Source organism: Vidua chalybeata, chromosome 3 (genome assembly GCF_026979565.1).
Source record: "Vidua chalybeata isolate OUT-0048 chromosome 3, bVidCha1 merged haplotype, whole genome shotgun sequence".
Lineage (NCBI taxonomy): Eukaryota > Metazoa > Chordata > Aves > Passeriformes > Viduidae > Vidua > Vidua chalybeata.
The window spans coordinates 69,649,730-69,677,281 of NC_071532.1; the positions used below are offsets into that span (position 1 = coordinate 69,649,730).

The window sequence follows — 27,552 nt, forward strand, 5'->3', positions numbered from 1 at the left end:
CCTGGCCCAGATTCAGCTGACTCCAGTGTTTGTGCAAGTAGGGTAGACATGATTTTTGTCCCTGTTCCTGGCTGTGTCTCATCAGTGCTGGTGAAACGCTGGAGGGGGTGTTTGTGTCTGGTGGGCTGTTTTTCAACTTGACATTTTTCCAGAGATGGGCTATGGAGTAACTTCCCCTGCAATTATGCAGGTGGATTGAAGGAAAGTGGCAACTTCTTAAGTGAGAGCTGTCCATTTACTGCAGTGCAGCTGTGGTGGTGCACAAACCATGTCATGCAACACTTCCACCAGGGGACAGAAGTGGCAGCCATGTGAATGGTGGCCCCGTGCAAAAATGCTTATACAAGTACATGTACAAAAATGTACAGAAGATTCTTCTTGTATAGAAGAATCACCCATTCCTCAGAGCCTGCAGCTATTCCACAGCATGTATCCACTCCTCAGGGGCTGGCTATCGCAGAGGAGTTATGGACAGAGATGGGCACAAGATGAAAGCAAAACTAATCATAAAATGTCATTTTTCTACCTTTAAAAATAATTTCAATAAAAACATTACCTAACTTTAATTTATTTGTAAAATGCTATATTATATATAGCAAGAGCACATCAATATGACAAAGTACCACTGTTTGGAACCAGTAACATCATATTTTCTGTTAAGGACTAAAAGCAGCACATTTCAGAGCAACAAAACTTCAGTGCGTCTTTACAAAATGAAGAAAATTAGTAAGGCACTTCCTCTAGGGTGCTAATAGCAAAAGCACCAGTATCTTTTGAGGCAATACAATAGTAATGAAAATGTTAATTTTAAACAGATTTACTATGCAAGACAAAGGCCTGGATGCTCCTCGGAGCAGCTTGTAATAACACTGGTCCAAGCCAGAACAAAACACAGCAGCATAGTACCAGAGTTTGTATTTTACCTTTTTGCCAACATTATTAAAGAAAACTAACATGACCAGGTTCAAAGTAGAGCAACAGAAGGACCTCCTGCAGTCTTCAGAACATCCTACATGTCACAAGCTCTTTACCAAACCAGTAACACTTACTTGGAATGGGCACAGCCCTTTGTGGCTGGGCATGTATCCAGGCTTGGCTGTGCCCCTTCCTAGAGGAGTCTGACACAACTGTCCAATGGGGAGCCAGGAGCCCACCACTAATATTGCTCTCTAACATCTCCAGAAATATTGGGGAGTTGGGCATTCTCTATGGTAAGCCCAACAGGCATGGCTGAAAAAATCAGTAACCTCAAGTGCTTACAGGCTGTTGCAGTCATCTTTAGTAATTCTTTCTGTAAGAATTCTGTTTCCTATACAATTTTGGAGTTCATTAAGACTCTACTCACTGAAACTGTTTTAGAAGGTACAAATGTGTTTTGGCAAAGCAGAAAAATACCAACTCGAAGTTAAGCAACCTAGGAAATGGACAAATTCTTCACATTCCAATGCATCCTTTTGCCTGTCCTCTGTTTGTCTAACAAAATATCTGCTACTTTACATCCTCTATACATGAGAAAATGTAGAATTTTTTCTTAATTTAGGACTTACTATATTAGCATACTAACTATACTTGAAGCCACATATTAAAATTTCTTTGGATGTGCTGTACTAGCAGTCTTTAAACTTTCAGTAAACATAAGTTTGTTCCAGTGAACCAAATATATTAATTTCCTGTAGTGAGTATTTCTCTATACTACAGCCCACAGGTCCAAGTTACTATACCCACGTACACACTGCACTCCTGTCCTTTATAAAATAAGTCGCATTTACTGACTATTCTGGGTTAACTACTCACTGACATGATAGTAACTCCGTGGAGTCTCTCCCATGTTCAGTTGCTCCCTTCTAGCCTGAGGCATACTGCCACTCTATCCAATATTGAATTGTAAGGATTTAAAAACAACAACAACGAAACAAAAAAAAACCAAAAAAAAAAAAAAAAAAAAAAAAAAAGGAAGGTTTTGAGATACTCAAGCTTTTATAGGGAAAATAATCTTGGATAGGGAGGTGAAATCATTCTGTTGCTTGTTCTTTTTTAAATTGTGAAGAAAAGACAAAACTCTCATCATTGATCCTGTATCCTTCAGAGATGGCAGTGCCAATTCCAGTGTCCAGCATAGTGGCTAATTCAAATATCACCTCTGCTTCACTGGGTTTATACAACCAGCGGTTCCCAACACTGTGTTAACTTTTCTTCACTGACTGTGTTGACAACGACATGGTCACAGTCATACTGTGTGCCTCCTGTAGAGAGAAACATCAAAGAAGGGAGGTTATCTTTGAAGTAAGAGACAAATACTCTAGGTTTCAGAAAAGCTCTGTAAGAGCTGGTGTAGTCAGCCCATAGCTCTGAGAAGATAAACGTATTTTCATCACTGCCTGCTTTTGGAATTTATTTTTGAAACAGTTCATGAATTAACCTGGATCATTCTGCCTTATTCTCTCCACCCCTTTAGCAATTCAATTTCTCAACTTTTTCAGCCTGGATGGAAAAGGAAAGAAACACTGCAGTACAGTCAGGTGCAGCTCCTTGAAGACTGTGACTTCCCAAAAGTCGCATTTGACATTCAGTTTTCCTGCAACAATTGTCAATTGTCACTTGGCTCTAAAAATAGAGTGAAGCTGTGTAGATGATGAAGTAAGTCCTTCTGCTAACAGACAATACACACATGACCAAGTCAGAGACAAGGTCTGGCACTTGTTTACTCCTTGCCATTATAATCCTTTATTTTAACCAGATGAATCACAAGTCATCATGCAATGTTCAGCTGTTTCCACTGGCAGCTGAACGTATCTGAATGCAAAATAGAAATATTTATTAGAAAAGCTTAATCTACTTATGTGATACATGTTCTCATAGAAGAGCACTATTAATATTCTGACAAGAAACTGGGAAGCAAAGACACGTTTGACTGGAGCTGACAGAATCGATGTTTTTTCCTTCAGATCTAGTATGTACTGCAGAAATGTAGGACACATGCATTTCCTGTAGTACAACACACCTGCAAAGCAGGTAGTATTCCCACTGGAAAGTAGCCATTTATACAAAGCACTAGGACACTCCCACAGACACTGTCTTTTTATTCTGCACCCCAATTGCCTCCTGAGTGAGCAGAAGACAAGTCTGGCAGCAGAAAGCTTATGATGAGTGTAACATACTGAGCTTTGTAGCTAATATTTTTTTTTTTTTTTTGTAGCTCAGTTATCACTGTGAGTGCAAAATTTTTATTAAAGTGGTGTCTGATAGAATGTAAACATGTTAAGATGGGAAAAGATGGGATTTTTTCTTCAGTGGATAGAGACACTATTTACTTTGATAGCATGGTGCTCTGGACAAGGCTTTGTGCTATGCCAGTTTATCCACAAGGTGGCATTGGCAACTGCACAGTTACACAACTGCATTCATTTGCTGAGGAATTCTTTAACACACAATTTGTGGTCCAGGATGGACCAGCAGAGTTGGCAGAAACAGGCAATGTTCTTACTAGGCTTTCTCAAATGAAAGCTAAATGCATCTACTCTTTTGTATTTACTGTACAGACTTACTTTATTTTAAAGCTAAGAGTGCATCTATACTTCCACTACCAGACCTATCAATTGTAAAGTTTCTTCAATTATAAATGCAGAACACATAATTGCTTTTAACATGATTAACTGAAGAAAAGGCAATGCAGTAGTATTTCTGCTTGTTTGGAACAGGCTCCCCAGGAAAGTGGTCACAGCACCAGACAGAGTTGAAGATGATTTTGGACAATGCTCTTGGGCACATGGTGAGACTCTTGGGGGGTGTCCTGTGCAGGTCCAAGAGTTGGGCTTTGATGATCCTTATAGGTCCCTTCCAGCTCAGGATATTCTATGATTTCAGGCATTCAGTCCTGTTTAGTTCTAAATTGCTGACTGTTGACTATGCTGTTTTTCTGGTTGGTTTGGGGGTTTTTGGGGTAGTGGTGGTTGTAATTGACATAATTAATGTCACAGCATCATTTTAAAACCAATTTTAAAACATCTAAAAAATTAATAGAACAGATACAGAAAATGTTTACTCCCTTCACCCAAAAAAGCAGTTCTGTAAGAACATCTGATTATGCTAATTCTGCTAATCATTCAATTTGCTACTTTTTTAGACCTTCTGTGAAGCTCTGAAAACGAAGTTCAGAAACAATATCTACACAAATCAAATTACTATTACAAAAGTGACTCCAGAATATACATCACATGTCCACAGACCCCAGGCTGCTATGGCAGAACCTCACACTTGCCATATAGGTATAGCTGTTAATAATCAAAAGAACCTCACCTTTTTGCATCTAATCACATCAGTATACAAGCCTGCCTTTGCTTTCCTAATATCCTTTGGCTATTCCATCTACAACTACTATATAAGATTTGCACTTACAGAAATTAATGAAACGTTAGGTTGTTCTTACTTCATCATTTTAAATAATCATATTCACATTGCCTGAAAATTAACTGAGGCTATCTACAGCGAGTGGACACTGAGAATACAAGATAAGCAAGTACTGTGGGTTACTAAATTGTATGTAGGAGAAATGAAATGAAGTCTTAGGGCCTGTATAATTCAGGAGGTCAAACTAGCTGATCGGGTCTTTTTTGCTTCTAGATTAAAGCAACTGAAGCACCATCCTTAATTTATGGGAGCGTTTAGTGTGTATCCCACTGCAAATACCATGTAATTAAGACCCAATGTAATGAGATAACATTTGCTTACCTTTGATATCTAAAACCAGCTTGGGTTTCATCTTGCTATAAATTCTGCCATCAGGACTAATATGCCAATATTGTTTGTCTTCATTCCGCTCAAATGACAGACCGAGTTTAGAGCCAGGAGTTATAAGATTTCCAACAATTGTCAAGCAGCAATCCTCTGCCATCTGTGTCATCAGAAAGGCAACAGCAATTACTCAGAATGGCCTTACTTCTACTGTCCACTGTTTTTTTAATCGAATAGGAGAGATATCATCAGGTGAGAATAGAATTCAGAAATTACGTTCCCTCCAGGAATCCATTTTTGCCCCAAACTCAAGACTCATCTGTCTTTTGTTCCTGTTTATGCTCACACTCTCCACTACACAGGAACATTGAAATAACTATGCTGTATCAGATCAAAAGGAACAATTAGCACCTGTCTCTAGCAGTGGCCAATAACTGAAGATTACATTGATACCATGGAAGATGACATTGACTGTACTCTCGTATGCAAGTATGTTCCTGGTTATCTCTTCCAGGCTACAGCAGTTGCCAGCCCAGAGACTTTTCCATGCATCTTGGAATCTTTAATGCTCATTTTCTGTCCCATGTGTGAATTTATTAGTCACTACCCACCAAGATCAGTGCAACCCTTTAATGTGAACACCCTTGTGTATTGTAACCCTTCTATACTGCAGCAAGCAGTTCCAAATCCTGACTACCACTATTTTTAAAAACATAAATTCAAAATAATTTGATATGTGACTAGTTTTATTCGATGCTCTCCTCATCCCTTGATTATTTTAAAGGATGTGTTGTCTATGCTATGTTTGCAGAGACTTCAAGCACATCATCCCTCAAAGTGTACACTTTGTAGGCTAAAATGTCCTTGCTATTTTGTCTCTTCCTTGCATAGAGGCTCCCCATTTCCTCTGAACATATTTTTTTCCAAACATTTCTAGCTTTGCAGTAACCTTTTCATGAAGAGGACATAACTGCACAGTATCAAGTGTATGAATTTTACAGGGTATCACAGTAATATTTGCTTCTTTGTTCTACACTCTTTTCCTAGCCAATTGTATTACTTGATTCCAAACATCTGCAATTGTCTTCTTGGTTAAAAAAAGAGCTGGCAAAAATCAAGCTTATTTCAAAAGAGTGTTAAGGCTGTATTACTAAATAACAGTTAATTTTTCTAGATAAACAGTGATTTTCAGTAGATCATCATAAACTGTGCCTTTTAACTACTGAATGCACTTCTGTGGCAGATTGAACATTCATCTGTCATTGTTGAAATGGCCCTAAATTATTTTACAAGTATTTTTGAAAGCACTTTCTTGAAAAAGTCATACTTCTGACTATCATAACCTAGAATTAAAGAAAGTTGATTTGGTTGTGAAATTCTCACTTGTATCTGAAGAAGTGTTCTCTAGTGGGACTAGGAAAACTGAGCTTAGACATTAGGTCCACCAGGCCAGAACTTCACCCATCTCCATGAAACTCATAAAGAGTAAGGAGACCTGCATTCATATCTGTTTCTGAAAAAAGAGCAGAATGACTTTCATATCTTGCTTACTACTTATCCCACATACTCAAAACAGTCCTTCCTAGAAAATCCCAGGCACAGCTCAAGGTCACATCTCATGACTCAGTCACTGAGATGACCCAAGCTTACAGGAAGGTGCAGGTTCTTCCAGTGACCTATGTCTGCCTCCATGCAGGTAGCTACCCACCCACCCAGGAGCTCAGTTTTCTTTGTAATATATATGGTTAAACCCTATTTTTGGTTTGTGCAAAATGGATTTACTGCTATTCATCAGAAAGATGGCAGAGCTCTGTAAGAGTTCAGTCACTTAAGATCAATGTTGCCAGCTTGCACTCTGCACTAAGCTACCTGATTGCTATACAGCACAAGCTGTGTATTTTCTGTGCACAGAAAATTTGCTTTATGAGATACAGAAAAAGGGCAAAAACCAGGAGCATTTATCCAAAGCTGTATAATACCACACTATCTCAATATGAAAACTTGTTGACATGTTTGAGAAGCACCATCAAAAGAGAAGTCTTCTGTATGTCATATTAAAGCTTTTAGCTTACTTTGCATCATTTTGCTGTCTGCATAAATCCCTTTTACAAGTGCATGTGTCCTGTAAACATGTCCAAACAATGCCTTAGCTTATTAACAGTAAGATTCTTCCCTCCAGCATAGATGACATAGTTATAAATGGCTCCTTTGAAGTTATACAATCCTATAGAAAAAGTTCACATGATTCTTTGCAGTCAAGCTGTTTAACAGTATTAAAGTAACTTAATTTTCTTTTGGCTGGCATCCCTACCTAAGACTGTTAATGCTTAAACATTATATGAACTGTGCATACCTCTGCTCACCTCAATGACAATTTGCACATGATTAGTTTTATGGACTGTGAGAAAAGTAGGGCTTCATTTGGAAACTTGTACAGAAGAAAGAAAAAAGGATGGATTTGACAAATACAGGGATAACCAGAAAACAAACAAAAAACCCCAAAACAAAAAAATCCCACCCCTAAATGGCTCAAAAGAGTGGGATTTTATCTTTAAGCTTGCCTAAATGCAGAAGAGGATATTGTCCTAGGGTGACTATATGATATTTGTATTTTTAATCATCTGTTTCTTCCCAAATTTGCCATAAACTGGTACAAATACCAACCTACATTACACTAACTGTCCTACTGCAAGGTATGCATAGGTCAAAATATTATCAGGAAGGGTCTTCCCTGATATGATACTTTTGCAATACTTTCTCTCAAACTTTCAATTATATGAAAAAGTATCATACAACCAGTTTGTATCATCTGAAAAAGGCAGACTTGATTAAAACAAAACAAAACAATACCCAAAAAACCAACTCCCTACAGAAAGATTACATTATACTTGAAACAGATTAAGTCTATAAAATAAATGAAGATGCTGCAGTAGGAATTAAATTCATAAAGCTCTACTACTGGAGAGGAAAAGGGAAAATGCACATTGAACTCAAACCTTACCCGACACTTTATGAATCCATCCTGATAAACCCAGATTTGATCATCTGAGTCTGTATCTTCTGTAACCTGTATTCTGAGAAGATTCAGATTATCTAGGTTGCCATCAGCTGACATGAATTTTCCTGTTTCCTTGTTTCGAAGCCTGAAGTACACACGTTTCTGCACAAAACAAAAGAACTCTTTAACCACAATCTCAGCAGAGAACACATCCTGCTCTGAGTTATCTTCAGAGCAGTTACTGTTCAGTGCTGAACCCCAAACCCCAAACCTCCCTCTTTCTGAAAGTTTAACTTTTTTATTTGAGAACTTAATTCAGAAGCCCATAAACATGTGGACGAGACAAGCTGTGAGAACTCGCCACTCTGCATGGAGAGTTTTAGGCTTTCCTGTGCACTGAAATCAGCACACACTGGAAAGCTAAAAAATTTTTAATTCAGAGCAGAACTAACTTCTCTCGGCTAATTCCATTCCACATCTGCTCTTAGCTTTCATTAAGGCTGCACTTGTGTGGCCTATTCCAAATGAACACTTCTGTTCAGACAAGCTCTCAGCAGGGCAGTCACAATGCATTATTCCTAATTCTGCTTAGGGCTATACATAGACAAAGCTATGACAGCAAGCAAATGAAGTTGGTTACAGGTACAAGTAACCTATGAATTAGAAAAAGCTGTTTCTCCAATGAAATATGGCTCAGCAAGACCCTCAAATATTAAAGCTTCCAGGACTGCTGTACCATTGGACAAGATCCTATGTCTTTATTTAGAGAACAACATAAAGCGTGCATGACAAGAATAAATTTTGCATTAGATTTGCAAATTATTCTACCAATTAATAACCAGGGAGGGACTTTTCCTCTTAAATCAAGACAAAATCACTACTAACTGAAGTATCTTTTTTTTTTTTACCCATTTTCTTGTTCCATAAATAATGCAGATAGTACAGACAGTATGCCAGCAACCAGTCTAGGTACTAGTTATGAAACAACTTGAAATCTTTTATATATTGCAGTTATAGCCATTATTTATTAATCCTTAATTAATCCTTATATGCTGTCTTACGTACTTTGGTTTAAAGGATGCTTAATTAACAGTTTAAGCTGTGTAACTGCAAAGCCATGTAGCATATTCAAACAGCTTCTATTAGACACAAAACTCTGGATTTCTTTACACAATTGCCCATGCTGAAGTTTGTCACGTGCCTGTGACAAGGCTGTAATGCTGCTTTGAACTGCATAGCATCTCCCCAACCCCATGACAAGATATAAATTAGTGCTTGATGAGCTCATGTCAAAGCCCACTCACCTGCAGTAAAGGTCTCAGAGAACCTATTTGACAAAAGCCACTGGCTTTATACCAGTCTGGAATTTCATTTGGTGTTAACAACATCTGACATCCCCTGTAATTACTGTGTTCATAAATTATCCATCTATGAGGAGAAAAAATAAGACAATGTTTTAACTGCCAAATTCTGCTTTGGAATCAATAAATGAGTTTAATAGAAATCTGTCCCACAATATAGTAGTGTTTAGCTTTGGAAAGTCAATTACCTTCTTTGTAACAGGCCTTAAAAAATAATAAAATAACATCCTGATTTAGGTCAGCCACGCTGAAATGGGTTCAAATTTTAGAGTCCTATTATTTAAAAATTACAAGCTGAATGAAGCAAAGCATTTTCTTGGGAGAACCCAACTTTTAAATACCATTTGTTTTCAGCAGGCACTGTGACTCCTCAAGGACCATAGATCTATATTCTATAAATGTTACATTGCTGCAGGTGCAGAACCAGCTGGTTTGTGTATCTGAATTTGGACAGGCCTGGTTCACGTGAGAAAGAACTACTATGAATGCTGCCTGGAACAAGCAAATACTGGAAACTGCAACAGGGTAAAGTTCTCTTGGGTATTTTGATAGAGATGTTATTTCATAACATCTCTCTTCTTTCCAAATACCTGCAGTGGGGGTGGGGAAGAGACAGGGCAAGAGTGCACATAGAAAAAATTTGTTTAGCATTCCCTAACACGCATCCAACTACACTTAAAATCACACATTGAGTGCAATCTATCAGAACCCAACTTCTGATTCTCCATTACTGGCACAGCCAGTGAATAAAATAGGCTGCCATACAGTGCAATTTCTAGAGTTTTCTCACAGTGATGTGCTGGGACTCTCTGGTAGCCCATGGGGGTTTGAGTACATGAACACTCAATATGCTCATTTTCAGGTTACCTCCTTCCTCTGACTGTTTTCTCACCAGACTTCTCCACCCAGAGGCAAACTCACTTTAATTTTGGTGCTTTTTCACTGCTTAATACACATCTATCCCCAGGTATGAAATTAAGAGAATTATAAATGGAAGTCTCTTAGCCAAGGAAGAGAAGATGAAATCCTCTTCAATAACGGAGGCAGCAGGGGCAAAAAAAACTGTAAACCCTGTATTTTTACACATTTCAGCAGCTGACACTGCTATAATGAAATCAGAATTTTCATATCATAGTCTATGTTTCCAGTGATTCACAAAAAAAAAAAAAACAAAAAACAAACAAACAAACAAAAAAAAAACAAACAAAAAAAAAAAAAACAAAAACAAAACAAAAAAAAAAAAACAAAAAAAAAAAAACAAAACAAACAAAAAAAAAAACAAAAAAAAAAAACCACAAAACACCCAAACCCACATATATAGGAAACACACACAATTCACAATTCCATTACCTGGAATAATGATATCTGCCAAGAAGTAACTTGATGTTTGTCTTCATGTTATGGAAAGTGAGAATCAACTATATTGTGGTCATGGTGAAAGATACTGAAACCTTGGGAGGCTTCAGAATACAAACGTGTACCTTTTCTTACAATCTTTGTTTCAAAGTTCAGTTCAGTGTGCTAAGGAAACTCTTTGACTAGCTTATCCTGATGGGGAAAATGGTTTGCTCTACAGATTTGCTTATTAGCTATCCACTTGAGGGCAGCCTTAAGCTACCCAACAGCATCTCTCTAGCACACACCTTGGAAATTTACCTCTTCAAAAGAACACATTTAAATGCAAAGCAATAGTAACATGGATCTATCATTAAAACCCAAAAAAACTCAAACTACAAAACCCACCAAAACTGGGGGCAAGTATCTTAGAGGTAGAGGCTAACAACAAGGAAAAAACCAAAAAGATAATTTAACAGATCTGCTGGAATCCTAGAATATAGGACAGTAGTTATAAAAATGCTTCCAAACAGCTTTTAAACTTCATGACAGTATTTTTTACATGATCTTTAAGGGTACATTTAGAGAACACAACTGCTTAAAAACAGCTACCAAATCTAATTGCTAGATTCTCATCCAGTTCCTGAAGTAAAAGGGACTGCTACTACTAACACCAAGAGAGGTGAGATCATGGTCTGATTGTACCTTTGTGTCCACAGCAGAGGTTAAAGGATGACCATGAAGACTTATTAAAAATAATTTTGAAGTTATGACACAGATCCCAAACCAAATGATTTTTTTACGACTGAGACCTAAACCAAGAGCACAGACGTTGGTTTTAAGAATGCTATCTAAGCTGATTTTTATAATATGGCATGACAGAAGACATGAGTTTCCCTGAGAGCTTTATTCAAATTCCTTTCAACTCCTAGCAAAGGACAGAGTCAGTGATAACATATTGTTGAGACAGGATATGAAAATGCTCTGTAAGACGAAATGGCATTAATGCACTACACACATTATGATATTCTAATTTTACATTCTGTGGTTCCATCACACCTGTAAAGTTGAGTAAGTACTTCATTCTAAAGAATCAAAAGGTGATTTTAAACTTACATGCCACCAAGGACTTGAACTGAAGCTATTCGAGGATTGTATCCCAGGAACTGAAGATTTAAGATTTCTGTACTGAACTCGATTTTCTTTCCTTGGAAACCCGTCTTTTCAAAAAGAGCTATGCAGGGCTCAGACAGCTCCTGCAAAAGGAAGATAAGTGCTTTTATAGGATGTTGGAATTCCAGATGGTGACTGTGAAAATCAGTACTCCACAAACCCCTTCAGAAGTTTCTTCTTGATTGTTTAATATCAAAAACTCTGAATGTTTCTGCTATACAAATCTCTAATTAAACCTGAAAAGTCATGAAAAACCCTTATACAAAATACATGAGGGATCTGCTCGCATGGAACATAAAGCTGCCTCATCTTCAGGCAAAGACCTCTGTGGCTCGTTCTTGCACAATACCTTAAGTGTGTTTTAAAATACATTTTAATCAATGCCATATCTCTCTTCCATTGCACTAACCCCCACTCGTGGGAATTTTCTTACAAAGAGCTGAACAGACAGTAAGATAATATTGATTTCTACAGCTTCAAATGATGACAGCCTTGTCAGCACTGCTTATCACTTACTGCATTAATTTTTAACTTTTACAATAGGTTACGGCAACTTCAATCTCTGACTAGACAAAAGATTCAAGATTCATATTAATGAGGTAAAAATTCATTGCAAGTGAAAACTGTAACACTGGAATCCTCCAAATTGCTGTGGGGAGATGATTCTTCTCCTCTGTCAAAATGCTTCTGGTGTCAGAGGGATTCTGCCTACATGAAGCTTTCTGCAACACTGAATCCAATTTTAATGTCTTCTGCAAAAGGGACTTTGGACTCCCTTCTGTGAGGCAAAGTATCTGTAGTGGACTGAAAATAACCTGTCATAATGAAGGCCTTCCTGTGGAAGCTGGGAGGTAGGGTTTGAAATTCCCCAGGGTAAAGTCAATTAAGCCTGAGTGTCCTGGTGTTACAGTGTACACTCATAGACAGAAATGACACTGCCACTCCCTTTCTCACAAATCTTCCAGCCAACGACTGCATAACAGCAACGCCACAGCCAGAAGAGCTCCTTCCTTCTGGCATGTGTTCAGCGCACTCACACATCAACTGGATTGGGAACGCCTGACATGATGCAAAGTCTCGACAGACTCCCATCCGGCCTCAGGCATGGAAACAGGCCCTCCAAGGCAGAGCTGGCTCCATGCATGCATGGCAGCTCATATATGCATGCTTCCATGTGAATTTATTAGGCAAGACCTCCCATCTACCCATTTCCAGACAGTGCTTAAATTCCTCTCTAATCTTCCTTTAGATGTTTAAGGGCTCAGATGACGGCGTTGCATGAGCGTCACCATTACCTGCGCAGCAGTCCAACTTATCACAGAGCGAGCAGCTGAGCTGTGCTTCCTGATGGCACACGTGCTGCTAGGCTGTGGAAGATGCCAGGAGAGGCCTTTTCACTTTACTCCAAAATCAGAGTATGCTCAGCCCCACCACGAAATGCAACACCAGTTAGATTGTCATGCACCACCACGGGTAAAGAGCCCAACAGCACCAGTCACACCGTGATGACGTCCCAGTGCCTCTGAACTCTTAAGTCCTTTTACAGACTGGCACCTGCCCTTTGAACATGCAACTTATCAGACAACAGCCTTTCAGCCTCATGTAATGCTTTAGAAATAATCTTCTTGCAAAGAAAACAGAAACAGAAAAGCAAATCCTCCAATTTTCTGTCACACCTTACACTGGGCATTTTTTTGATTCAGCAGCAACACTGTTATATAAAACAGTGACAAGTGTAAGGTCAGCTCATGAATTTGCTGTCAGTTCTTCCCATGTACTGCACTGTATCAAGCTGGTGTTCCTGCAGATCTACATTTAGTTATTCCACAGGGTTTCTCATTGCAGATGACTGTTCAAGTATAAGCCGCTTTCACAGCTGTTTTTTATAGTATGCTCAGGAAGAAGAACTTGAGTCAAATTCTGTTTTCTACAGCGCAACCATGTGGAGCATGCAAAGCAAGCACAACCAAGATATAGTGGAATCTAACCCCCCAATACCTTTGAGCTTATAAACAGCCCTTAATATAGTTTCATAAGTTCCTTTATTTAAAAAAGCCTTTTTAGATTTCACTTACAGATGTATAAAATAACCCTTTAATTTCCTTTTTTTATGGTCCCTTAAAAACACTTCAGAGGGGTGTTTAACTAGATGAATATAGTAATATGACATTAAAATAGCAAAGGTGCTTCTCGTATAGAAATGTCATGAAAAATCCTGAGGAAAGTTATAGAAATGGCAGATGGTAGGAAGGAATTAAGATTGGCACTGCCAAAATACATTCCCAAAATATGCCTGACAGGTGAAACCAGGAACTAAAATAATAAGGCTCAAGCTTTTGGAAAATCATGAAAAACAAACAATGTAAGTAGTTAGAGAGGAATGATCATTCTTTCTATTTTGGTTTGCTAATAAACCAATGAGCAGAGTAACCCATTCTCTTCTCTGCAGCTAGGGAGCCTCTGAAGAAGGAAGCAGCAGCACATGATTTGCAGACAGATGCAGCTCTGTGCTACTGTTTGAAGTGTGATAGAATATAGGGCTAGAACAAGTTTCACGAGTGTAAACAACTTAAAGAAGCACAGAACTGGCATTTTTGTTTTAACACAGTCTCTGTCACAAATAGCAAATCTTTTAGAAGTAAGCTGATCCTTCCAGCTTGAAACAAGCATTTTAAACCCAGGAACTACTGAAATGAAACAAGCATTTTAAAGCCAGCAACTATTGAAATGTATTTAATTCATGGCAATCACCCACCAAGCTTGGCTAGAAACAATTCTATTGTTTTTAACAGGATCTGTCTACTAGACAGCCAAAGAGTTCAGGAGGCAGACATACTTGCTGCAGTTGTTTGTTTACAGAGTACATCAAACTTCTCCAGAGCCATGAAAGAGGATGACACATTTTTGTTCTCCTTCATCAACTTCTACACCACTGACAGGTTACCAAAATTACAGTAGGAGTGCAATAAAGTTGCCAAATTCAAAGAAGAGATTCAATAGTGAACTCCTCCTTTTTTAGAAGGAGTACCATCTCGTGTTGCTGTAAGTCCCTGGAATCTTAACCACATTTTGCTAGTAATGACTTTGATCTTAAAAGATACTTGCAGATTCCGTAAGTGATCCATCATAATGATTGGTTATAAGCTTGAGCAAACTCATTCCTGGCCACTGATGAGTTACAAAATATGTAAATGTAGTTTAGTTTGTATCCACCACACATAACAACACTGCTCAATTTTGTCAAATATTATGGGGTGTTGCTTTACCTTATCTAGAAGGGTGCATTATTTTGTGATTAACTCAAATTCCATTGTCCTGATGATAACAACAGTGTCTTATAATTACATGTATTTCATGCAAAGTTGCTTAATTGGGCCTGCTTTTTAAATATGCGTCATAAACAAGGTCCATGGTACAGATATTTCTTCACACCATCCTACCACCTTCTCAATCCATTCTAAGTGGTCTCTCCTACCAGAAAATAGACTTGACTCTTTACGGAAGTTCTTTTATATGCTGTTATTAAGAACAGGCATTCTAAGCAGTTGCTTCTGTAATGTCTTCTCCTTTGCAAAAACAGCACAGAGGTCAAGAAAACCTGACTAACTGCAGCTAGGACATTTAACTGCTACTGCACAGAAGAAACCCAAACCAAAAGAAACAAACCAACCACCCCCTGCCGCTGCCCCCAAACCCTCCTCTGTTGTATGTGTGCCATAGAATTTTTACTGTTGCAAAAAATGGGGAGTCATCACTGTCCTTATCTTTACAATATTTTGAATAGGTTTTACTTACAATATTTATGATCCGTAAAGATTTTAGAACTGCTTGGGGTGAACAACCCATTGCTGTTAGATCAGGATAGATCCCTTCTTCCAATACATACTGGTTACCAGTGAATTCCTCCTGGTCATACACTATGCAGCTGTAGAAAGAAGGAGAAGAAGTTCCCTCTTAAGACATCTGTGCCAGTAAAATGCAGCTGCATTATTTACAATGTTTTGTCCTGAAAGATTGATGTGCAAACTGCAAAGCATTGTTCTCTCTAAGTCCCCATATATGAAACCACCTAATGTGTTAGAAAGCTAGTTGCTTTTCTAAAACTTCTACCATTTTAGTGATTTTGCAGTATTCATTCAGTATAACTTACCTGCCATCTAAAATTTTTGAAGACTTCACAGCAAATGAGTCAATACATCTTGTGTTTTTTTCAAATATTTGGCAGTTACCCTTGAATTCAGGCTCTGAAAATAACTGGACCTTTAAAAAGTTATAAACATATTTAAGGAAATTCATTCTTCTACCTTTTGTTACATCTCTACCATTAATTCTATAACTACATAAAAACACCCAGACTTCCTTGTTCACCTATGTCTGTCACCTCTTCAGTGTTACAATCCTTGCTCAAGAGAGCAAGGTAACAACTCCAAAAATAATTCTGGCTTTAAATCACTTACTGACATACAAAATAACAACACTAACAAGTATAGCTTCTTGGTCTATCTGCTGGTTAAGATGCTTAAATTCCCACAGAGTGGCCAGAATAGGCACACATTTATTAAAAGGCCATAAAAAAGTTTTCTTTTATATTATCAATCTGCTTAATCTCCAAAATGCATACTCTTCCCAGTAAATGAAAACTCTCTGTCTCTCAGAACACTACTGGTTTATAATCCTTGCACAGGACTCAGACAATATGCCAAAAAGCATGGTATATATTTGCAGGGTATATGGGCTTTATGAGCCTGTTACAGCTACAGACACAGTCTCATGTTGGTTCTTTCCCTGCTCCAAGGATAAGAGAGGATACATCCCCTAGAGTGTTTTGCCCGTATTAAAAAAAAAAAATCTAAGCAGCAAACTTGCTAATTTGGCTAGAGGATAATTAGCCGTGATCACATGAAGTTATTCACATTACAACATGCCTACCAGCTTTATTCACTCTTAATAGAGATAGGAGTGTGGGCAGGTACAGCATTCTCCAAAGAGGAACACACTGATGATGGATGCAGTCTGTTGGCTGCAAGCCACTACGTTGTTTCCTTAGGATAAGGTCTTCCTTAGGATAGGGTCTTAGTAGGCACATAATGTGAAGATGCAAATAATTTTTCATGCACACAGCTGAAAATAAGCAGCCTTGAGATTTTTATTCCCCATAGTTTATGCATTATCCCTATGCAGGAGATTCCAGTGAAGCGGGCTACTCATCAGGAGTACCAAACCAGGACAGCTAAAAATTGTCTCCATAGTCTCCTCACTACTTTGACTGAAATGAAAATAAAAATAACAGTAAATTTGTACAGGGACAAACCTGAAAACCTGAAAAGGTTCAGAAATTAAGAAGGATGAAAAAAGCTGCCCATTAGCCTCACTGTCAAAACTACATATTAGTACTTGCACAAAGGAGACAATCCAATGTAGAAATATCCTAACTCACTGAACAGACAAGCTCTCCCTTCCATTTCCTTCCCTTATGATATTGACAAAGATGGCATTAACTTTTAAGCACAACTCAGCAGTATTTGTAAGTGAACAACTCCCTTCAAGTGCAACCACCACTAGCAAAACTCTTAACCAAAGAAATAGGTTCAAAAGGAATTAAGTCAGCGGTACCAAGAACAACAACATCTATCCTGTAGTGTTCTCACCAAAACATCATCTCTGTGGTAGAGCCCTCACCTCAGCAACAGACTCCAGGCCCTGCACCTCTGCATAGGGCTGTGGGCTCCAGCTCTATAAAACAATCACTGATACCCCAAATTACCTCACTTGCTGAACCAAGACATCGTTGTTGCCCTAAGAAAGTTCCGATGGCAGTTGTGTATCAAATCCCACCTTCCTTGGGTCTTAACGTGCCTTACTCAAGAGGTTTGGAGAGTAGCCTTCCTCCACCTGCAGTCTTCACTTTTTGATTAGTCTGACATCTATGCAAATACCTGAGTGTTCCCCTGGACAAACAGCCACTTCTTTATTTACATGTTACAAACACCACACAGTATTGTTTCATGTGCTTAGAAAAGTATCTTACCTTGACTTTACCCCTTTCGCTTTCAACAATATCCTGCAAAAGTTTTGAGGGAAAGAAGGGAAAAAATATTTTCAACAGTGATAAAATAACACAGAAAATTTATTATTAATTATCATTTAAATAATATAAATAAACTGAATTTGATAGAAAAACTGGAGTTCCAAATACTTCAGAGAAACTTGCAAAACAAATAGAAAATTAGCTCCTTACCATAACAATGGGTTGAACTGAAGATATTTTGCAATTCTTTCCTCCCCATGCCTCAATGCTGGGATACAGCCCTTTAGCCAGTATATACTGCTCCCCTGTAAACTCAGGATTCTCATAAGCCACCCATCTAAAAGAGGAAGAAGAGGAGGGTGGTTGGTAGAAGTCACACTACTCTATTAAAATACAGGTTCATTACTGTCTTAATGTAAGAACAAATAAAAAGTTTCTGAAGTGCCAAATGATGATGCTGTTAAAACTCTAAACAAACCAGTGTATCTGATAGTGCAAACCCTATGCAAATTTTACCACCTTCTTGCACTATGTTGATACAAATCAGAGTGAATTAGCTAAAGCAAAGCACAAGTTCAGACACATCACATATCCTAAAAGTTATCTCCAGTAAGAATATTTCAAGATGTTTTAGAATTCTATTATTTTATGAAGGTCAAGTTCTTTTCTAAAAAAAAAAGAAACCAAAAACAAAAAACAAAACAAACAAACAAAACAAAAACAAACAAACAAACAAAAACAAAAACAAAAACAAAACCAACAAAAAAAACCCTAAAAACACCAGACAGATTTCAGAATACAGCTTTTTCAACAAAACTAATGTTCAGAGTAGTCTGGGCAGTAGCAATACTGACTTTTTATGTTGCCTGTAGCTACGGCTCAGTTGTGTTTAAGCAAGTACACACCCCAACAGGATGCTGAGCTGCAACAACCGGCATATATGCTAAGCAGAGGAGACTGTTCCCTGCTAAGAATCAGAGAGAGCAAGAAGAATATCCCTGAAAGCTAAGCATTAAAACCACCACAAATTTGACCAGATCAATGTATTTAAATGCAAAGCTGTTATTGTAACTACTCAGTTGGATCTCATGGGTGATGTAGGCCACAAACTCAGAGATCTGCATCAAGTCTTCTGTCTCAGTCAGAATATGCCTTTTTGAAAGACTTTCAACTTTTGACATGATACACACCTGAAGTATTGGAAAAGCAACCAAATCACTACATATATCTCTCTGATGCCAAATTACTCCTGCAGTCTTTAGGTACAATCTTAAATATCTGCTATCGGTCTTGCTAATAATACATTCAATAAATCTTCTATTACAGTGTTCTTCTAACCCTGGTTCCATACTGAAAGCCCAAACAGAGCACTTCCTGCATCTATATTTTTGTGATATATGTTTTGTGATAACCTGCAGAACTTGACTTGTTTTTTGCTGCTATACTTCCCAAACTTTCCCATACTTACAATTCTTTTTTTTCTGTTTGGTTGTTTTTTGAGTGCCCATATGAGATCAGACCACAGCAGCAGCTGTGTTTCGTTCATTATATTTATGCAGGAATCAGGACAACTTGCTGGTTCCTGATTTTACAAGAAAAACTTCTACTCAGAGTCAACCTGCTTTTAATTTTAGCCACTGTAGTTCATAATGAGTGTATGCTAGGCCATGCCAAAATCCACTTTCAGTGGGCTCAGAAACTTACTGAGTTTCTACACTAACAAAAATTTCATATCATAAAGCAGTAAAATGCTACAGATCTTAAAATCTGCAGGGAAAGATAACTCTCAACATCAAAATTCCCAATTAATTTATGTATGTCGATCAATTGGATTCTACTAAGCTGCAGTTTTATTCCAAGTACAAATGCCAGAGTCTCTGCAGATACAAGAAGTGGGATAACCTCAAACTGAAATAAAGGTGCATCAGCATGTGCCAAGAGTATGAACTTTGTTTTACTTGTCCATGGCAAACATTCAAACAGTGATTCACATACATCACTATTCACATCTCTCGGTTCGCCTCAGATATAATCAATTATTCCAACTTGTTACACACTAATTACTTACAGCATATTTCAAGGTCCATTTCAAAATCACCTCAGAGTAATTAATCAAAGAGACGTTGGTATGTACAATAAATTGAGCAGAGTTCAAATGTCTCAGGTGTGTCTATACCTGTATACCACATATACCAAAAGCAGTGAAAATGAGGTTTCCTTAAACAATATCTTCAGCAGGCATTCATTAGACTTTTCAGTGCACAAGTGCCAAGATACAGCTATGGTGCATGGTAGTTTTACTTGATTGAGATCTATGTAAGAAGTGTTTCTGATATAAAGTGAACTGTAAGACATATCAGCAGCCTCATAAGACCCCCTTGATAACAGTTATTTAGTTCCCCCCATCTAAAAACAAGCCTGAATGCAGAAGTAACCAATGAATCTCACTTGCACATGTTTACATCTAAATAAATGGGATTTAAATCATTAAGTGCCACTCTTCTATGCAAGTCGGCCCATGCAGTTCAACAGTTCCTAGAGTCAGGGCTTAATGGTGAAATACTTGTACTTCTCCACTTCATTCAGAAGCCCATATAAAGCTGCTGAAAGTAGTAATAACATCATCAAGGACAGGCAGCTGCATTCAGTACCAGCTAAACCTGCCAGACCTCATGATTATCCCTAGGAAGGAGCACTGCCTTAATCCAACTTCTGACTTCACAGAAAGGCCTGGAGAGCAAGATATTGCCTCCACAGTGGAGCAAAAGAGCCACATTCCAGCTGCCAGGCACAACAAAAACTGAAGTGCTGCTCTGCAGCATGGCAGCAACCATCCTGCCCCAGAGGGAGCGAGCTCTCCTAGCACAACAGATTTTGTAATCCCCAGATGCACAAACTGCCTTAGTGAGGCTAAGCAACAGCTCCATCCCAGGCTGCTGGCAGGAGAGTGCTGGAGACCTTTCCTCCTGGGCACCATCCATGCCCCTGAAACCAGAAGTAGCATAGAGCTTTGATTATACATTGTTAGTACTATTACACACAGAGAATCTTTCTCCAAAAACCTCTACGTATGACATCTAGGAAGTGCAGCTACAAACAGGGTCTGAAAGTACAGCCAAGAAAATAATCCAGACATGGGTAACTCACCAAAAATCAGATTTGCTCTCAGTTAGCCCAGGACTCACCTTGTCTAACTTTAGGAGGGAGGTCAGAAAGGTAACTAGCACTTGCAGATTTGTACCATAATTAATAGATAGGATGAGGTAATAAAATTCTATTTATAGGGGAGAGAAAACGGGTTCATCATGCTCCTTTGTGACTGTGATTGTTAGTATCCCAGGGACTCGCGAGCTTTAGTTTTATGACTCCTTGAAAGGCTTTTTTCTGCACATCAGGTCAGATATACAGAGAAGTTAAAGCTTTGTTTGAAGTGTTCTCCAATAGGGTAACCGTGCACTTTTCAGCTCACAGTGGAGGTTTGTTCTTCTACCTTGTGTCTCCAGTTTCATTCATGTTACCTTCCTGAGTGCATCTAGATTAAATTTACTACCTCCTGGTTTCTGTATATGAACCACTCATTACCTAATTATTTCCTTATTATCACTTATATATCACTTATATAGTATCACTTATATATCACTCACTATCCATACATACTCGAGAAGCAACCCTAATCTACATTGTGGATTAATTACTTGAAAACTAGGGGAAAACCAGGCTGATAACATGACCACAGTAAACAGATGACTACATAAAATAAACAAATCTAGGAAAATTCTTCCAGCAAGTTCAAAGGGAATCAACTAAAAGACAAAAGCTTCTTCAGGAGTCCTGGCAAAAGTTTGGTGTATTTATGGATAAAGAAAAGGCACATTTCAAACATGCAGTTCCTGTGATTTTGATCACTATTAAATAAAAGCTTGAAGAAGTTTTTAAGCAGAGGGGAAATCAAAATTGTACAACACTTGATTTTAGTACTTGCTTAAACTTGTAAAGGGTGTTACCTGTTGATAGTAAATAGTTCAATTTTCCGCCACTTCAAATTCTGCCAGTTTGGAAATAAAGTTCAAACCCTACTTAAAAGAAGGCCCCTCCTATTTTCAGTCAGCCTGGATTGCTTTCTCCCACCCTAATGGCAGAAAAATAATTTTTGAATTTTATGTTTGGCTAGTCTCCAAAAAATGCTCAAGCACAAAACATTTTCATTTTTCAAGAAGTGCATTTTCATTCTTCAAGAAGTCAATCCTCATCTCCTTAGGATATATTTTTCAGGATGTCTTTACAATGGATTTAGCAAAGACATGAAAATATTGCTTGGAAACATGTTTAGAAACATTTAGAAATTTTAATGCAGCTAGTGCTGAATTACCCCAAAATTGAATAGTCACTCCCCAAATGCAGAGCTAGGCTGTCTCCAGCAATACAGTTCAGAGCTGCAGTTGAGCTCAGAACTCGTTCCATAGTAACTGTGCACTGCAGTGTCAGGCTTTCTTTTCTTTGATATACCCTTTAAATTACAGAGCAATCAAATTAATTATGTGGGAAATACTGATCATCTGTTATCTTACTGCTCTAACTGCTTACCCCACATACCTGTAGTTAAAAAATTGCAATGAAAGGTTGAGGGCTTCTTAAATTTTTGACTTATTTTAATTAAGTGTTTTCAATATAATGCCAGGAAGGTTACTTTGAAATATTATGAGAAGCTTTTATTGAATCTGTCACAGTTCTCTATGTCATCATCTGCATTACAGCCTAAACAACTCAGGAAATTGCTCAATGGATTATTCATTGCTCTGTGACCGATTTCTTGGAAGGAAAGATATAAAAAAGTCTTCTACCTGAACAGACGGTTAACACTTAAAATAAAGCACCGTATTGCCAAATATGACTTCACACAGATCATTCAAGCTTTCTGACACATTAACATTTAGTAAGATCACCACAAAACCCCCAAACACTCACAACCTCTCTGGAAACAGAGGGATTGTACAAAACTCTTAAGAGCTGAGTGCTAGCCACCTGTTATGAACAATGTATCTGAATTTTTTAAAAGCTTATTGCTACAAATTACATCTTTTGGGGTCTATAAGAGTGGTAGCAGAGTTTGTGGGATAAGTTTTGTTCATAAAGACCTCTCGCCACCTTTGCCATCAGAGTGTTAAAAGTCACTCTTAATTACTAGAGGACTCAAACTCATGTGTGATTCCTATCTCAGATGCAACAGACACATTTGCTAGAACAACTACATGAAGGCCATGATAGGTAACCCACAATTTGTTTCCCAACCTTCAGAGGCGACTCTTTCCCAGGAATCTCTCTTGCATATTACAGAAGACAAAAGAGCACAGTGGCTTCAAAGGTCACCAGGCAGAAAAAAACCTGCTGTCACACCATATTCATATACAAATTAAAAGCATTCCTCTGGAATGCACCGAGCTTGATTCTGCAACCTTTATCCAGACAAAACTTGCAGAGATATAGCACAGATAACACAGGGAAAGATTTTGGGTGTGGCTGGGTAAGGCAGAGCTTCCAGCAAGTCACCTGCATGCATACCAGCCAGGGAGACAGACTGTACATCTCATGCTTTTTTGGTTCTGCTACTTTAGTTAATTTTTTGTGTGTTTGCAGCCATGACTGCTAATACTTATTGGCATTTCCAAAATACTTTTATTTGGTCTGTAAGGCTGTGAAACTCAATCTGCAGTTGAGGGACTCAAGTAATCAAACAGCAAAGTCTATCAGCTGATCAATTGCATGGGATAGCACTCATGGCACTAAGAGTTGGTTTGTTAATAGCCATGGCTAATACAGTCTTTTGGGAATCATATTTTGGGAAACAAACAATAAAAACCAACACCGCAGCAATAAACCACTGTTAAGCCTACAGGATTCACTGCAAAAGCAATGTTAATTTTCAGAACAGTTACTCTCCCCAATATCAGAAGGTATCGGTGAGCATAGTAAAAGTTATCTCTATTTACTATACATATTCACCAAAACTTTACTTTTCACATTCTGTGGCCAAGGGCAAAAAATTTTATCTGAAGACTCTACATAGAAGTCAGAGTCCTGAAAAACATCTGCAAACACCATCAATTTCTATAAAGACCAGCATATCTAAAATGAAAGAGTGAATAAAAGTATCACTTACACGCCACTTAGCACATTTATAGACTGTGTCCTCAGCCCATATCCAGTGTCTTTCAAATTGGCAATGATGCCTAACACGTTGATATTGGAACCCTTTGGTCCAAAGTCTTTTTCACTGTACATTATCATATGGGAGCTTGTGAAGTCCTGTCAAAACAAAGAGAAGCACCATAAGGAAAGTGCCACATGCCATCTCAGAGCACTCAGGAGATGCCTACTATGTGTTCTTGGAACTTACACCAACAATTGGTCGCAAGGACTGCACCTCTTCATCGTAGCCACCCCAGTCTGTCCAATCCCGATATGCTCCTTCTTCCAGCAAGTACTGATGGCCTTCAAACCCAGGCTTCTCATAAGCAACCCAACTGAACAACAACAACAACAACAGAGTCTGCATGTGGAAATGGACAAGTGCCACTCCATGTTTCCATGAAGCAGATATACATAAGTAATATTTATTCTTTTTGTGTGAATATTTTCAAATTTAACCCTGGTGTATACCTCAACCCAAAACAAAATAAACAGGGACTGGATTTGTCCACTGCAACTTCCAGCCTATGGAGTTACTATTTCAGCTGAAGGGTAAATACCACTTTTCCACACTTACACTCCTCCCAGTACTTTCATGGATCCCACTGATGTAAGCGGAAGTCTTGTCTTGTCTTCTGATTCCTTGTCATCAAGCATAAAGATCTCTGATTCTATTTCCACATGTCTTCCTTCAAAGAAAGGCTTCTCATATACAATTACCTGGAGCAGAAATGAAGGAAAAGAAAAATTGCAGGGAGGATGATGAATTATGACAATAGACAGTTTCTTTTGCATGGGCACATAAAGGGAGAATGCAAAATGATGAAACCAACTAGTGGGATCTCTCTCTCCTCTACAAGAGGCCTTTCCACTAGAGATGCAACAGGAAGGCTTGAGCATTCATTACCCATCTGCATTATCAGGATTGCTGTTCATACTGTCATATATGCACCTAATGGATGCAGAAATGTAACAGAAGTTGTATTTTCACAGTGTGGGCACATACAAAAGGACTACCCAGTAAACCATCAGTAGCTGGTATCCAATCAAAGCATACTTATCTACCCACGTGTAGTTTATGTGCTGTAAAATAGCTTTGGACAATCAACACTGACAATCAATACTGACTTTTACCTTTGGCTCTCCACTGAATTCAACTTTGCGACCACCCTGTTAAAAGGAAAAAAAAAAAGAAGTAAAAATTAAGCTGTTCATGACTCAGACAACTTGTAGATGTCTCTAAGAGTCATCAATTCTTTACAAAAATAAGGTGAAATATTCCTTAAAGAGTGCAAGTGAAAATAAACAGCAGATTAATGGCAGAGATGGATGCAATCAAATGTTTTAAGTTCAAGAATTTTATAGACTAAAAATCTTAGTTTTTTTAAAAGAGATTTTTGTAAGGCTTGAAAAATCTAACCACCTTAATACATTATTTCTAGCACATAAACATAGGTCATTTAACTTCTAAGTAACAGCAGTAGTTTACCATTTTCAAGGGTCTCATGGACCTAATGTAGGCTTCCTTCTTCTCCCAGAATAATAAATTAGGATATTCACCAGGCTCCAACATTAAAGGGACTCCCTGGAAACCAGGTTCTTCATAAAGAAGCCATCTAAAAGTAGAAGGGTGGAAGGACAGAAGTAAAACATAAACCCCCAGAACATTTCTGAACGGTAAAGAACAAGACAATATGCTTACTTTAGGAACAAAATCAATGTTCCCTTTAAAGAGAGATTCCAAGCTAATATAAACTGGCTCAGATTGGTATAGTTTAATTGCAGACACACGGCTCTAAGAAATAAAAAAGGGGCTGTAGTTTTACTGCTGTCTATGGCTGAATGTTTGATACATTGTGTGCACCCTATTCACACCACTCAGTAAGCCCTTGGCCTGTGGCTTGTCACACTTGGTATTTCCAAGGGCTCAGTACTGGGGTAAATTCTGTTTAATACCTTAATATTAATGATTTGGATGAGGGGATTTGAGTGCTCCCTCAGATTTTTTGCAGATGACAAGAAGTTGGGTGGGAGAAGTTAGGTGATCTGCTGAAGAGTAAGAAATCTTTACAGGGGGATCTGGATCAATGGGCCAAGGTCAATGGGACCTTGGGAACATTTCAACATGGGAAAGTGCCAGGTCACACTCCAAGGAGTGCTTCAGGACTGGGGAAGAGTGGCTGAAAAGCTTCTTGGCAGAAAATGACCCAGGGGTGCTGGTCAACAGCAATTATACTTAAGCCAGTGTGTGCCCAGGTGGCCAAGAAGGCCAATGGCACCCCAGCTTGTATCAGCAACAGTGTGGCCAGCAGGACCAGGGCAGTGACTGTCCCCCTGTACTCAACACTGCTGATGCCACACCTCAAATCCTGTGTTTCAGGAACAGTTTTGGTCCCCTCACTACACAAAGAACATTGAAGGGCTGGATCATGTCTAGAAGGGGACAATGGAGCTGGTGAAAGGTCTGGAGCACAAATCTAATAAGAGTGGCTGAGGGAGCTGGAGGGGCTCAGCCTGGAAAGAATGAGATGCCGGGGAGACCTCACAGCTCTTTACAACTGCCTTGAAAGGAGGTAGTAGGCAGGTAGTGACTGGACAAGAGGAAGTGGCCTCAAGCTGCACCTGTGGAGGTTTAGACTGGATATTAGAAAAAAATAATTCACTGAAAGAGTTGTCAATCACTGTAACAGGCTCCTCAGGGGAGTGGTGGAGTCACAATCCCTGTAGGTATTTAAAAGATGTGCAGTAGTGGTGCTTAAGGACATGGTTTAGTGGTGGACGTGGCAGTGTTGGGTTAATGGTGGTACTGGATGGTCTTATAAGGCCTTTTCCATCCTAAAGGATTCTATGACTAACTTCACTGCAAGAACTGACACACATGGAAGAACAAGGAAAGAGTACAGTCAGAAGATAAAGGTGCATTGACTCATTTTTGTTGGCAGCTTTTAACAAACAGCAATTAAGCATGAACACTGGGAAACTTTAAGATGATACAACCACACCCACATGGCAAGGTGACTCAGAATTGGAGCCTCCCTCACCTGCCAACACAGTGAACTATGTCATACCTGTAAACTAAAGGGAAAAAATCCCCTAACCCTGCAACATGCAAAAAAGCAGCAGCCATCTGCAGAATTTCTCATGGAAGCAACTTCTTTCTACACTGGACTAATAAACAGATATCTGAGAAAGACAGTTGAAAAATAATATATTTCACTTCCTAGTGAAAATATTAGTCTGCTTTCCTTCAGGGATACAAATACAAGAGAGAGATATTAAGACAGAAAGAGGTCACGTGGATTCAATAAAACAATGCTGTTACACTAATGCAAAATAAAGACAATTCAGATGTGCACAGGCTCTGCCTCCTTCCAAAAAAATGTGTAATTTTACTGGTCACAAATAGCTTTTAAGTGAGACAGAAATAAAGTGGAGACATAGATGGAGTGAATTAACAATCAACCTCCAAATAACATATCTGATTTCATTACTCCTGCAAGACATGTAATTTTTATTGAGGTTGCAGTTCACCAGAAATAACTTCCTGTCAGAGAACCAACTACTTGGACATCTTCAAATTTGCCTACATACCAAAATGCTTCATTTTTTTCCACAAATCAAGGTGTAAATATTTACTCAGATAAAGTACCCTTCACGTAACAACAAAAATGTCCATATATCATGTGGTAGATTTGAAACATCTTTGCAGTGATATGTAACACCTGCCTTCAGCTGGGCAG

The 27,552-nt window shown here is 38.5% G+C and overlaps 1 protein-coding gene across 1 annotated transcript in view; it reads right to left on the reverse strand.

Annotated features, from left to right (window-relative positions):
• Positions 1-1,920: 1,920 nt before the first annotated feature.
• CRYBG1 (crystallin beta-gamma domain containing 1) overlaps positions 1,921-27,552 on the reverse strand; it is a 40,389-nt gene continuing 14,757 nt past the window's right edge. The window contains exons 8-21 of the mRNA XM_053938822.1: positions 25,302-25,428; positions 24,947-24,982; positions 24,390-24,532; positions 24,021-24,147; positions 23,784-23,929; positions 17,837-17,963; positions 17,627-17,659; positions 15,749-15,858; positions 15,394-15,523; positions 11,542-11,681; positions 9,034-9,157; positions 7,733-7,891; positions 4,729-4,891; positions 1,921-2,243 (exon numbers count right to left, since the gene is read on the reverse strand). Coding sequence (XP_053794797.1) covers positions 2,155-2,243; positions 4,729-4,891; positions 7,733-7,891; positions 9,034-9,157; positions 11,542-11,681; positions 15,394-15,523; positions 15,749-15,858; positions 17,627-17,659; positions 17,837-17,963; positions 23,784-23,929; positions 24,021-24,147; positions 24,390-24,532; positions 24,947-24,982; positions 25,302-25,428 — 1,654 coding nt within the window. The 3' untranslated portion in view covers positions 1,921-2,154. The remainder of the gene's footprint in view (positions 2,244-4,728; positions 4,892-7,732; positions 7,892-9,033; positions 9,158-11,541; positions 11,682-15,393; positions 15,524-15,748; positions 15,859-17,626; positions 17,660-17,836; positions 17,964-23,783; positions 23,930-24,020; positions 24,148-24,389; positions 24,533-24,946; positions 24,983-25,301; positions 25,429-27,552) is intronic.